General features: G+C 37.4%; 1 protein-coding gene across 1 annotated transcript; it reads right to left on the bottom strand.

The window, feature by feature from the left end:
- Nucleotides 1-3,007: 3,007 nt before the first annotated feature.
- Nucleotides 3,008-5,891, bottom strand: LOC121780327 (ferruginol synthase 1-like). The gene is made up of 3 exons (XM_042177898.1): nt 4,986-5,891; nt 4,116-4,394; nt 3,008-3,471 (listed from the first exon to the last, which is right to left on the bottom strand). Exons 1-3 carry the CDS (start codon nt 5,862-5,864, stop codon nt 3,163-3,165), a joined length of 1,467 nt encoding a protein of 488 aa, XP_042033832.1. The 5' UTR covers nt 5,865-5,891; the 3' UTR covers nt 3,008-3,162.
- Nucleotides 5,892-14,916: the final 9,025 nt, after the last annotated feature.

Raw genomic sequence — 14,916 nt, 5'->3', positions numbered from 1 at the left:
TTCCAAATATTACGCGATCGCTCATGGTCCTATGGCATCCCCCTGATGCACCTTGGGTGAAGCTGAACACAGACAGTGCCTTCTCTACATCGACACTGGAGGCGGAGGAGGGAGGATTGGTTCGTAGTTCTGATGGAGGCCTTCTGCGGGCCTTCTGTGCTCCAGTAGCTGCATCATCGAGCTTTGAAGATGAGCTTTTGGCTCTGAATCGGGGTTTGGAGATGGCTATGGAGCTTTCTACTCACATTTGGATAGAGCTAGACTCAGCGGCTCTGGTTAGTTTGTTGTCATCTAGACATCTTGGCTCTGCAGATTTTAGACATCATATGGCTTTGGAGCATGACATCTCAGCGGCGGATTCGGTTCACACACATCTACAGAGAAGGGAACCTGGCTGCTAATTTTCTAGCAGGTAGGGGGGTCCAGACCCCTGCCCTTACATACTTCGATCCAATCTCTACGCCTCGGTATCTGAAGGCGCTAGTAAGGATGGACCAGCTGGGATATCCTAACTTTCGTTTCCGACGTAGAGATGTGGGCTGATTTCGCTCCCTTGGTGGTTGGTTTTGATCTTGTTTTGTTTCTCCTTTTGGTGTATTTAGTCTGTTCTTTGCATCTTGATAGCATGGAGGATCCCAACTTGTGGGAACTCTACTTTGCAATATCATGTTCTTGTTTGGTTCTTAGTCACTTTTGGGCTAAAAGAATGTTTTTGGAACATTACATTTTGATCTTATTTACGGGTTGGGGGTCTTCCTAAACATCCCGCCACAAAGGGTGTCTTTGATAAAAAAAAACAAATATTCTTACTTTGGAATTTATGCAGCAAAAAGCTCCTTACTGATGAAGCTTGAGGGTGTATTTATAGCCTTATTTTCGTGTTCCATAGTTATGGAAAACATTCAACACAATATGGTAAATCTTGGAGATAAAGTAGGTCAAATCTGTGCACCGCGTTTCCCAGAGGGGTCGTTGCAATGTGTTTTGTAGCTTCTGTCTTTGATCAGCGGTCGTTGCACTTGTTTCAGCGGTCGCTGGCAATCATCTGGTAGCTACTGGATCTTCCGGAGTGGTCGCTGCGCACAACCCATCGGTGGCTGGGCGTGTTCCTCTTTTTCAGCTCAACTTTTCTAAAGCGGACCGCTACCTGTTCAGCGGTCGTTGGTGGCCAATGGTCACCGGCTGTGTTGCAGCAGACCGCTGTAATTCTCGAATGTTCCAGATTTCCAACTTCGACTTTTAGCCATCTTTTCAGGCTCTATTTTGCACATTTCTCACAAAATAACAAAATGGATAAAATATGCAAATAATGGACAATGCAACTTTGACACTAAAAATGGACCAAATAATGATCTTAGAACAGTGCAAAATCCGAGCGTATCAACCACAACACTCCTTAGTTCAAAGAATTACATGTATTTATATAATAACGATGAAATTTGGGGGTACAGTGGTACCCCTTGTTCCAATGTGGCTATGCCTTCATCTCCCATAATTTGTCACCATTTGACCCGGCATGGATTTTAAGAAATGTAATAGAAAGTGGGTTGAAAAAGTTAGTGGCACGTGGGTCCTACTTTTATATATTAGTTTTATAATAAAATGTGAGTGAGAATGGGTTAGTGGAATGTGGGATCCACTACCAAAAATGGTAAAAGTGAAAGGTGAAAATTTTTTAAGGATGGACGAAAATGGAAATAAGTGATAAATTTTCAAGGACGGAGAGAGTATCTTAAAATGTACATGATTTATCCGAGAAATCATTTTTGACATAATGACAATGTCATAATGGGGTTTAAATTGTAATTGTGCATTGTATTTTATTTTCAAAGAAAGTTACATTTATGTATATACTTTATTATCCTTATATTAATTTGTTTATTGAATATATTTATTTAAGGATATAGAACTAAATCCCGCATGTATAATTTTGTTTTCACAATGTGGGGATCTACACGATGGATGATCTTTTTAATCTCTTCCACTTTTATTGCATTTATTTAAAGACATGGAGTACTTTAAAATTTTAAATATTGCAGTTTTATTAATTTTATATGTTTAGTGTATATTTTGCAACAAATAAAATTAATAATATATTATATTAGTGAATAAATAGACGGATTTTGATATCAAACTAGATTTTATTATTTTAGATGAGATAATTTAATAATTAATAAAAACTAATTAGTGAAATGGAGTATTAATTTTTTTATCTAATTTTAATAAACTATAAATAACCAAAATATTTAGACTATGTCAAAAAAAATTACTTTATAATTAAATTAAAATAATTTTCAATATTGATAAACTTACGCTTTTTGTTACTTGTTATTCAAGAGAATCTCTTTACAAAAAATATATAATTTACTATAACATGAAAAAACAATTACTAGAGTTCTTATCTCAATTCACTGTAGCATGCAAAACTTAAATTTTGATGTATAATATGTTGATACTAATTTAGTATATGGTTTTGATTTTAAGAATTTTATAATTATAATTTTTGTTTATCAAAATTTTGATTCCTTCAAATTTATAAAATTTGAAACATTACCGTCAAACCTTGATAAAAAAATAATCACATGTTTCTTAGTTTATCTATTTAATATTTATGGTGGACTAATTAAATTCAATTTATACATAAAATGCAGTCTAAAATACAAACACAAAAATATCCTTTTCTGCTCACATTAATCTTTTACATCCAAAAATTCAGAAAAAATGAACAGGACTGTGAAAAGTGTAAACAATAATACGTCATGGTTTAGGCATTCATATATACTTTAATTAACAGACTATACAGTGACAAAAAAATTAAAGGCGAACATGTCATTTTCTACTCTCGTAAGCTCTACGTCATTAGTAAACCCAAACTCAAAATGACTGAACATAGTTTATTTAACACAATCGATGCCTTAAAATCCCGTGATGTCACATTTGTGTGTGATGCCTTAAAATCCCAGTGATGTCACATTTGTGTGTGACATCTTTTATAAGACGGAGGGAGTACACAAATTGAAATTCAACATTTATAATAATATAATACATGATACAAAACATGAGGGTAAATAGTAAATACACATATTGAGGTTACATATAAATAGAGTTATAGGCAGTAACAACACGAGAGTGTAAATTTATTTAGACATCGAAGAGGAAACATCATGCCTTCTTATATGGGATGACCTTGAGTGGAACTGCCCGGCGCACTCCCTTCGCTTCATCATCGCTCGCGTCCGGCCGCTCCAGTTTCCAGTCAAAGTTGTGTACCAGAGTCGCCGGCATCGTATGCAAAATCCGGTTGGCCAACGGTAGACCGGGACAGACCCTTCTACCCGACCTGAACGGAATTAGCTCAAAATCATGGCCTTTGAAGTCTATCTTCTGATCAAGGAATCGTTCAGGCTCAAATGAAAGCGGATTCTTCCAGATTCTGGAGTCTCTACCCATACCCCAAGCATTGACCAGCACCTGCGATACGTAATAGAAAAGATTAAATAATACTCCCTCCGTCCACCAATAAACGTCCTACTTTGTCATTTTCGTCCATCCACAGATAAATGTTCCATTTGATTTTTTACTACTTATGGTAATGGACCTCACATTCCACCATCTTTATCACACTTACATTTCATTATAAAACTAATACTCCATTCATTCCTCCTTAATAGAGACGTTTCATTTTGCTGCACACGTTTTGAAAAAATAATATAAATAGTTAAAGTGCAGAAAAAGAGTAACGAATGAGAGAAAATAATATAGAGAAGATTTTTTTCTAAATTATTCTCTCTTACTTTAATTTAGAAAAGAGTCTTTCGTATATTATTTTCTCTCATGCTTTACTCTTTCACCACTGTAACTATTTATTGTTATTTTTCTAAAATTAGAATAGAAAATGAAATGCATCTGTTAACATAGAACAGATGGAGTATATAAAAATAGGATTCATATTCCACTAAATATTTTCCTCTCACGTTCAACTACATTTCTTAAATCTTATGCCCACTCAAAATTGGCCTTGTATTGGTGGACAGAAAAGTATAAAATTAGACCAAATAATATATTATTAATTCATGGAGAAAATTAGATGAAGTAGAATAGATATTTGTATCAACCTGTGTATCCTTGGGTATCAGATACCCGTTCACCACTTGGTCGCTCTCTGCTTTGCGGGTAACGAGAGGGACCGGAGGGTGAAGCCGGAACGACTCCTTCACCACTGCTTGCATATATTGAAGCTTCGGTATCTTTGATTCGTCCACCACCTTCTCATCCCCCATCACGCTCTTCAGCTCGGCTTCCACCTTCGCCATTTTATCCGGGTGCGATACTAGCTCTTGCATAATCCACTCCAACATGGTTGTGCTCGTCTCTACTCCTCCAGTAAATAATGTCTGATCCATTCATCCACAATTTAAGCTAGTGGAATGTAGGATTAGGACCGACAATTTTTGACACATACATGCAATTTTTGGATTTGGGTCCTTATATGGACACAATAAAAACACAATGATTTTGGGTTGGGTTAGGGTTGGATAAGGGTCGGGTTTGGTTATCAGTTAAAAAATAAAATTATTTTCTAATTATTTTTATTAACTAAAAAATATTCCATTATATTTTAGCTTTATTATTTAAATTTTAATCATATTATAACAAGTTTATCGTGTCATATCATATCATATTTTGGTCATATAATATCATATTTTGTTCGTTAACGTGTTAAGCTAAATTGTATATTTAACTTACAGTTATTAACGGTAGGCTGGCATTTTTTTTTTTTGCATGACACGATAACCCGCATGATCACGTACGATGTTATTGAGTTGGGACCCGAAAAGAATCCGATGATTTCGTGTTAGGTTAGGGTTTTACATTATCGGTTGACCTCATAAGTACCAAATCCACACGAGTTGTCAAAAAAATAATAAAAACAAAATAGTAAGATATTTATTGAATGATAAAAAAAGAAGCGTGATTTAATTTACCAAGACGAGATGGTTGAACTGTGTAGCCGTCAACTTGTTATCTTTGGCCTGAAGAGAATCCACAATGACATCCAAGAAGTCATCCTTCTTGGGAACATTAGGATTCTCTCTTCGGATGCGGATCCTCTCATTGATATAGCCCTCGATTAACCCCAGCAATCTGCCGATATTAACCTCGGCCAGACGCTTGACCCCCTGCAGGTCGAAAGGCCTCAAGATGGGGAAGTAGTCGGCATAGTTAGGCACTCTGAGGAGGATACCGTAGCCTTCCATGATCTCCTTGAACTCCATGGTGGCTGAGGAGTCGAACTCGGTGGCCTGCATCGAGAACAGAGTGGCCGACATGAGGTTGACCGTGGTGATGAATGAGGCCTCGTTGATATTAACGGCCCTGCCTTCCTCCGCGCATTTCTGGACATAGCCGAGCAGCTGCTGCAGCTTCTGGTTGCGGAGTTGTTGGCTTCTCTCCAAGCACTGGCTCGAGAACATATGCTCCTTGCATATCTTCCTCATGTCGCGCCAATCGTCCCCCATGGGAATGAACGACATGGAGCTCTCCTTGTGGCCGCATGCTTCCATCGCCTGCACCGTGCCTCGGCCAGAGATTCCCTGTCCGTATTTTAGCAGGATTTCCTTGGCCATCTCCGGGGAGGAGACGACAACGGTGTACAGACTGCCTTGGTGGATGGACATGAGAGAGCCGTATTTCTTGGATAGTTTGGTGTATGTCTCGAGGGGATGGGACCCGAGCTGCAGCATGTTCCCGATGATGGGGAGGGGCGTTGGCCCGGGTGGTAGGCTCTTCCGGCGCCGGAAGGAGATCAACCAAGTTGCGGCGATTATGAGGAATAGAGCAGCCAGGAAAGGGAAGAAATCCATTTTGTTTTTTTTTTGTTATGCCTACCACGGGGTTTGCCTAATTTTTATAACTAATTATGTTATGTTGGTACCACTTATGCGCCTAACAAAATTGATTTTATTTAGTTTACTTTACTTCTCATCACTAGCTACACCCTCCGTCCCTAAAAATTTATCACTTATTTTGATTTTCGTCCGTTTCTAAAAATTTATCATATTTTATTTTTAGGTAATGGACCTCACATTCCATTAATTCATTCACACTCACATTTTATTATAAAATTAATATATAAAAATAGAACTCATATGTCACTAATTTTTATAACTCACTTTTTATTACATTTCTTAAAATTGATGTTAGGTCAAATAGTAATAAATTATAATCTATGGTGGGGGTAGAAAGTAGTTACTGAAAATGCGTAGGAGGGATATCGGGTGGGTTGATTAGTGGCCAATGAGCTAATTAGTAGCTCGAATTTTCTACAAATACAGTAGCTTTATTAATGTATGTATACGATCATTCTAATTAACCGTGGATACGTAGAGGACCTAGGGTAAAAACAAATCATAATTGTACATTAAATTCGGTATGAATCCTAAAATGAAAATTCAAAAACGAATTTTGATGTATCAGTTGGTTATATGTCCTAGCCTCATAGATTGTTAAACCTTAGGAAATAACTCTAACTCTCTTCCCTTGATCAAGGTTTTGTTTGTAAGTGTTAGAAATAAAGGGATAAAATCATAATTAATAAATAAAGTGGATATATGGTAAAGTAAGATAGAGAATAATGTTGAGAAGATTTTCTCAATATTATTCTCTGAAGATTTTCTCAATATTATTTTTTATCTTACTTTATCATTTCTCCACTTTAACTATTTATTACTATTTTTATAAAATGAGTGCACAAAAGTGAACGAGACTCCTAATGTGGGACGGAGGGAATGATTTAAGTAAAAAAATTATAAATCTAGGTACACCTAATTAATTAGGCATATGATATATTTTTATAGTCTAAGCATCTATTTAAACCTAATTAATTAGCCACTTGATGTATTTCTTGGTCATGCCTTTCGATTTGACTAATCCCCTTCCCTTTTTTAAGCGGCAATGAATTCAATATTCCGCCATACTTGCACCGAATGTTATTGTGTTCCTCATTGAAATCCTCATGTATAACACATCTCTGGATGACCATATTACACACCTCAAGTACTCGATCGGTTTGAATGCAAAAATGGTAAAATAGGAGAAATGTAAAGAGAGGATATTGAAAGTAATGTTAATGGAGAGTACGTTCGACATTATTTGTTCAGAGGTGTAGTTGGATTTCTAAAATTAGAAATTTCCTACTTTTTCACGAATGGACCAAAAAGGAACGAGTTCATACTTTTCAGGGACGGGTGGAGTATTATTCATCATGTCCAAAAACTTGTTTTATGTTATAATGCCAAAGTGCTCTTTTGGGGTCACCACCATTGCCTACCCATGCCACATTATTTCAAAGACACAACTTCGAGCGGTAGGTAAGAAGATCGAGCAGGAATTGGGTAAGCCTCTACCCGACCCGATACCCGTCGGGTATTGGACACCCGCTACCCGCCAAAATCAGGTTCGGGAGCGAGGTCGGGTATTTGAAATGATTGATTGTCGGGTATACCCGATTATGATATAATTAACCAATTAGCATATAAGTACCAAAAATATTCATTTTTCGAGTGCGGGTACCCAAAAAGTCGAGTGCGGATACCCGCGGGTACCCGTTTCGACAGTCCTAGTGCATTGTATTTGTTTCTGAATAGGTTCAATGAGTGAAAGAATCGATTACGAGGATTACTTTGACGATGACATTGACTCAACTTTATTTTACCCAATTAATACCCGCAAGTGTACGGGGTTATTGTAGCATTTAGCAAGCAAGAGTATATCGTATCCCACAGAGACAATTAAGTGTAAACCTAAGTACCACGAACAAATTTCAACTACTATCCAGACAATCAGGAAATTTTGGGTTTTGAAACTAACAACTACTAAAAGCATATATATTCAGAGATTAAATTGAAACACTTAAACAAGAAAGCAATTAAGCAAGTTGTATAAGATGATGGAGGAATATGCAGAATTCCGGGATCCAATGCGCAACTCATAGTCTAACCCAATTGAAATAGATTTACCATTTAAAGTCTCCAGAATTGTTGAATCAATCACGATTGTAGATTAAACCCCCTCCCGAGGTGAGAAATGTCACGACCGCACTTCCTAAGGATAGAAAGCACGGTGGATCGCGACTAGTGGGGAAATTAAGAAGCGGGGAAGAAAGGGGAAAACAATCAAGGGGTACGATATGTAGATCAAAAGATGAACTTTATTACCAAATTATAGTCTGAAATAACGAAGCAAAAAAGTTCGTAGGAAAAGTAGTCCAACAGAATAATGATAACATCAGAGTTCTAAAACTTGACGTAGCGGAAGCATTTGAGAGTTAGCTACTACTATGTATGAAGACACAATAGCAACCGGAACGTTTATTGTATACTGTCTCTGTCCAATGCTCAACATCTTCCGTCCCCCATCCACGCTCAACCTGCACATAGGGAAAACATTTGCAGTGGCTGAGTACTTGATGCACTCAGTGAACCCGAAATACATTTTATCGATATAGATATGCCAAGCCATCATTGGGCGAAACTCGGGTTTTACTTTAAAAGGCCGAGAAACACTAAATCATTCCTTAAATAAAATAGTGCCTGCACAGGCAAACATCATCGTCATCATCCATCATGTACCATATCTGAACCATCATGTGAAACGAGAATGTGGCCACAAACTCGATCACTGGACCGGCCGACCACAAAGGACGGCTCACGATCCCCATCAGTGCACTAGCCTGAGTATGGACTCACTCCCTAGTCAGACCCGAATTCGTTAACCATCAAAGTCTAGTAGGACATTATCCTAGTAGACAATCAGATAGGCAATTGCAAAACATAAAATACGGCATGACATAACATTTAAACCACCCTTATCTCACCATATAAATATCATTTCAAATAAAAGAGTTTAAGTAATAAAGCCCACCTCAATAGCTTAGAGTTTTCCTTAAGTAACTTCTCGTTCCGACTTTAGCGGGCGTGCGAACCACCTTTTCGGAAAATACATAAAGTACTCATCAATCTCGGTAACGAAGACATTTTAGAATGCATGCACTCTAATTAAAATCTTTTAATTCGTTTTCTCGGTTTTCGTGCACTTTCGATTATTCAGCGGCTGCCCAAGGCGTTGCTTGCGACGCCGGCCGGCCGCTTACGCTCGTTCTGTCCTCCGTTGGCTCCTCGTATTTTCCATGACGTCGAAAATAAATTTCTTAAAATTTATTTAAGTGCATAATTAAATTATCGCAACTATTTCTCTTCGAAATTATTTTATTTCGGACTTGAGATATAATTATTCATGCCTCAAAACATTTCGGAATTAATTAAATAATTTGTCACAAATAATTTATCGGCCCAAGGATTTAATTAATTGGGCCCTCACCTTTATACTTCCACTTAATATAATAAGCCCCATAGAATAAAATAAAAGAGGGCGCAACTTTGAAACTAACTCCAATTAAGTTATAAGGCCCAAATCTTTTTTTTAAAAACAAAAGTGGCCCAAACTTCTTTCCTTTTCCACCATACCCCACGCCTCTCTCTCTCTTCCTCATTTCCTTCTTTCTCTTTTCTTCCTCTTCTTCTCTAACCCTCGATGAAAATGCAGTCGACGAAAGGAAAAGAAAACAGAAGCTCCCTCTCAAATCTCGTCGCCTCTCGGTCGCGTTCTCCTTCCTCACGACGTCACACGCCGTCGGAGTGAGGAGGTCCAGTCGTCGCCACGCTGTCGCTGCTGCTCCCGTGCGGTCGCCGGCCGCCGCTGCTGCTCGCCGGAGTCGCCATCCCTGCTGTTCGCCGGGAGGCGCTGCTGTTGGTGGCCGTCGCTCACTAGAGTCGCCGGACAGAACCGCTGCTGTCGCAGAGAGGTGCAGCTGCCGGAGCAGCCACCCCCCTGCTGTCGCCGCCGCCCCGAACCGACACCGCGCAGCCCTGAACAACTCCGAACAGCCCCAAAACGTCCTGAAAGCTAAGTTCTCGTACTCAAATTATGTTCTTTTCGCATTCGATTAACTACGGCGATGTTCGATTAGTTTTAATTAGTTTTAATTGTTGAATTCCTTGTTTGGTTTATGCGATGCAAATGTTATGAACAAATGCTAAAGTTCATGATTCATAAAAAAAGGGTAAAAAATTATACCTTCCGACGTAAACTTGGGTGTTGGAACAAAATGGAAGCCACTTTTTCTTCCTCCCCTTCTCTCTGCTCTCTCTCGGTTATCTCTCTCTCAAAATCCTTTTTTTTCTTTCTTGAAGTGTTGAAGTAGAAGAGTAGGGTAAATATAAATAAGTTTTAATCTTGGGTGACTCTTGATTTTTGTAGAGTTAATTGAGGGAGATGGAAGGTGAAGAAGGTGGAAATGGAGGGTCTCCACTTGGATGAAACCGTCGACCATGAAGAGAAGAAGGAGGAGAAAGGTTCTTGGGCATGCTCCCATTTGGAAAGGAATTGGGCTCCCATTTGATTTAATTGATTTTGGGCTTATTTACTTGCAAAACCCAATTTGTATAATTATTTAATTGTTAGGATTTTTGATTGTTATGGCCCAAGGCCATTTTATATAAACATTTGGACTCTCATTTTAATTTGAGAAGCCTATATATATATATATATATATATATATATATACCTTACATTCTCGCATTTCTTTCAATAATTAAAATTCGCGGAAACTTTAATTAATTCGTTATCTTATCTTCACAACGATTAAAATCGTCCAACGCAACCACTTATATTTGGTGTTGTTCCAAATATAAATTCCTCGAGCGTTCCTCGATTTATGCGCGCCAAGCACTATAAAAAGTACGGGCGTTACAAGAAATCCGTAGATTAGGTGTAATAATTGAAGTCCCCTTCTAATTCCTAGACCTAACTCCTAACAGTTTGATTAGATTAATGATCTCACTCAAAATCTCAACTCTCCCGAGTTCTATTGAATTAAGGTGTGAATTATTCCTCTTTTAAGATTAAATATTTCATCTCCCGATTACTCTAAGAAATCCTAACACTCCCAATTGGTGATCAAGTAATTGATAGGAAAAAGCACAAGAATAATTTAAACAAATGCAAGAGCAAGATAAACCGAAATCAATTGGATTAAAACTATGAATCAATGCATCTTCACCAAGAATTCTACATGAAAGGTGTTTAGCTACTCATGTTCATGGTAGAAAACAAACCAAAACTAAGAAAAACAATGGAATTCATGATACGAATTACAATTGGCGGAGGAATTGAAGCTTGAATCTTCAATCGTCTTCCAAGAGTTCTTCGGAGAGAGGGAGAATGTGTGTTTGGCGGTAAGTGTAGAATAGATTGAACCCTAGGCTTTTTCTCCTTTTAATCACCATCAAAAATCGTGTTTTTGGCATAAAAATACGCCAAAACAACGTACCCGGCCGGGTGGAATTATAAAGGGTAAAAATCACCCGACCGGGTGATGATTTTCGACCAGTTTCTTACCTTCCAGCGCTCAATTTGCGACACCAGGCTGGGTGTAATTATAGGGTAACAATTCACCTGGCCGCGTGAGATTTTCTGGACAGCGCAGTGTTTGTAAAACGGCCATAACTTCTTCTACAGAGCTCCGATTGAGGTGTTTAAGATACCCACGCGAAGCTCTTTCGAGAACGAAGAGAATGATATGCATTGGGGGTTAATTGGAATTCAAAATCTCCAGTAAAATTGTCTCAAGCTAAGGCTGCTGCACATCCACCTATTTTGCACATTTTTCTACACATTCTTAACAAAATGGTCAACATACCAACATAATAGAGAAGTAGATATAAACACGTCTAATAATAGATGATATGTGATCAAATTCATACAAAAAACCATGTGAAATCCAAGTATGTCAGACATGTCCATTGCATTAGCGCAACAACTGGCATTAAAGATGTTCAAAGATGTGCTACATTATTATTGTGTTGTAGATTATAATGTACGAAAATTATATTTTAATGTATACGTCACCTACTGAGTATTGTAGATTATAATATGTTTGATGAGGAACAGAAGTTATATCTATTCCCCAAGGGTTTAGTAGTCCATGGGGCTAGGGTGTAGTACCAACCTAATAGCACAACGTTCACTAAGGGCAAGGAGTTAGAACCATTCTCGTACGGTTCAACTACTTTTTGTTTGGTGTAGTAGTCTATGTTATATTCTTACACTTATTAGGTTACATTATTCATGTTAATTGTTACATTAATTTTACTACTGATGTATTGTACATTAAAACAATAAATATGTACATTACAAAAATAATTGAAACAAAATTGATGAAAAAAATAAACATTAAACTACTACATTTGTACATTATTTAGTATAAAAAATATATATTAAAATACTATAATCTAGACCCATAGATTGTTAATTCCATTGAGGAATGAATTTAACTTCCGCAACACATTAAACACATTATATTATGCATTGATCGGAATGGGGCATATACTTTAAACAACCATAATTGTACATTAAATTCGGTATGAATCCTAAAACGACAATTCAAAAACGAATTTTGATGTATCAGTTGGTAATATACCCTAGCATCATAGATTGTTAAACCCTAGGGAATAACTCTAACTCCCTTCCCTTGATCAAGGTTTTATTTGTAAGTGTTAGAAATAAAGGGATAAATTCATAATAAATAATTAAAGTGGATAAATGGTAAAGTAAGATAGAGAATAATGTTAAGAAGATCTTCTCAATATTATTCTCTATCTTACTTTATCATTTCTCCACTTTAACTATTTATTACCATTTTTATAAAATGAGTGCACAAAAGTGAACGGGACTCCTAAAGTGGGACAGAGGGAGTATGAATTAAGTAAAAAAATTATAAATCTAGGTAAACCTAATTAGTTAGGCATATGATATTTCTATAACCTATGCATATGATATTTCTATAACCTATGCATATGATATTTCTATAACCAAAGAGTCTATTTAAACCTAATTAATTAGCTATATGATGTATTTCTATAGTCAAAGCATCTATTTAAACCTAATTAATTAGCCACTTGATGTATTTCTTGGTCATGCCTTTCGATTTGACTAATCCTCTTCTCCCTTTTAAGCGGCGATGAATTCAATATTCCACCATACTTGCACCGAATGGTTATTGTGTTCCTCAATGACATCCTCATGTATAGCACATCTCTGGATTACCATATTACACACCTACAACAAGTACTCGACAGGTTTGAACGCATAATTGGTAAAGTAGGAGAAATGTAAAGAGAGCATATTGAAAGTAGTGTTAGTGGAGAGTACGGTCCATATTATTTGTTCAGTGGTGTAGTTGGATTTTCATAATTAGAAAGTTCATACTTTTTCAGGGACGGACTAAAAAGGAAAGAGTTCAGACTTTTCAGGGACGGAATGAGTATTATTCATCATGTCCAAAAACTCGTTTTATGTTATAATGCCGAAGTGCTCTTTTGGGGTCACCACCATTGCCTACCTATGCCACTTTATTTCAGAGAGACAACTTCGAGCAGATGGCATGAAGATCGAGTAGGTATTGGGTAATCCTGCCTCATTTGGTAATGGAGAGGTGCAGGGCTGACCTGCCTCATTTGGTAATGTCTTGGTTTGCTTTTTGAAAAGCATGGTTGTCCCCATTCCTTTGCATATGTGGCTGCTGAAAAAAAAATGTATTTCATGGACTTAAATAACTTTGTTTTGTTCACTGCAGGGGATGGAAGAGAGACCGGGCTGCATTGGCTGATGATCTGGGCTAATGGGCCGAAGAAAAGCATCTTGGGCTTTCGAAGAAGAGGGCCAAATTGTAAACATTTTCTTTGTATTTTGGTTCTATGACCTTGATCGAGATTTATTTATGTAACATGTGTAGTGAACTTTGAGATTAGTATACTAGTTCTAGAACGATGGTGTAAACTTGGTACTTTCATCCAACACTCTATTTTATTACTAAAGGATTTCATTAATCATACATTCATCTCTAGATAAATCGTTCATTCATACTCGTTGGTATGTTAATAACTAAACATTCGATCAGGCATGAAGCAAAACGAACAACCATCTAATTAAGTCCCAATAGTAATTCGAAAAAGACATGTGTTTACCCTTTAGCGTCCTCCCGAATGGTTTAAAAAATAAGTGGGAAATGCGGGTGTTACAGTTTTACAAGATCAAAGTATGATTCATGTGTTTATATCAAGAAAAAGGGTAGAGTACCAATGGCCTATCTACTATTGTATGTAGATGACATGCTCATTGCAGGGTCTTGCAAGAAAGAGGTGGAGCAAGTAAAGGAAGATCTGACATCAGCTTTGATATGAATGATCTTGGACATGCAAAGAAGATTCTTGGCACGACCATAATCAGAAATAGAAAGGTTGAAAGCATCTGGCTCGGCCAATCTGACTACATTATGAGAATGTTGAAAGGGTTCAGAGTTGACAATCTTAAAGAGACAGCTACTCCATTGGCCTAGCATTTCAAATTATCGGTGGATCAAAAACCACACAATGAGAAAGAGAGGAAAGAAATGGAGCTCATCACATATGCCAACATCATAGGTAGTGTGATGTATGCCATGATTTGTACAAGGCCAGATATTGCTCAAGCTATGAGTTTACCTAGTAGATTTATGTCTAGGAATATTGTATGGAGGAGGCAGTGGAAGGAATGGAGATGCACTGGTAGGTTTTTCTGACTTAGATTTTGTTGGTAATGTAGATAATAGAAGATCACAGTTAGGCTATGTATTCTCCATGTTTGGCTCTGCAATCAGTTGGATGTCTAGTCTTCAAAACGTTGTTGCATTGTCAACAATAGAGGCAGAATACATTGCCTTGACAGCAGCAGTCAAGGAAAGTTTCTGGATAAAAGGATTAGCTGCATAGCTTGGGGTAGTTCAGAAATCTATATCTATACCTATTGGTTGTGATAATA

This window comes from Salvia splendens, chromosome 19, assembly GCF_004379255.2.
Source record: "Salvia splendens isolate huo1 chromosome 19, SspV2, whole genome shotgun sequence".
Taxonomy (NCBI): domain Eukaryota; kingdom Viridiplantae; phylum Streptophyta; class Magnoliopsida; order Lamiales; family Lamiaceae; genus Salvia; species Salvia splendens.
Note: the sequence above shows the minus strand (reverse complement) of the source record. Positions and strands in the feature narration are given on the sequence as shown.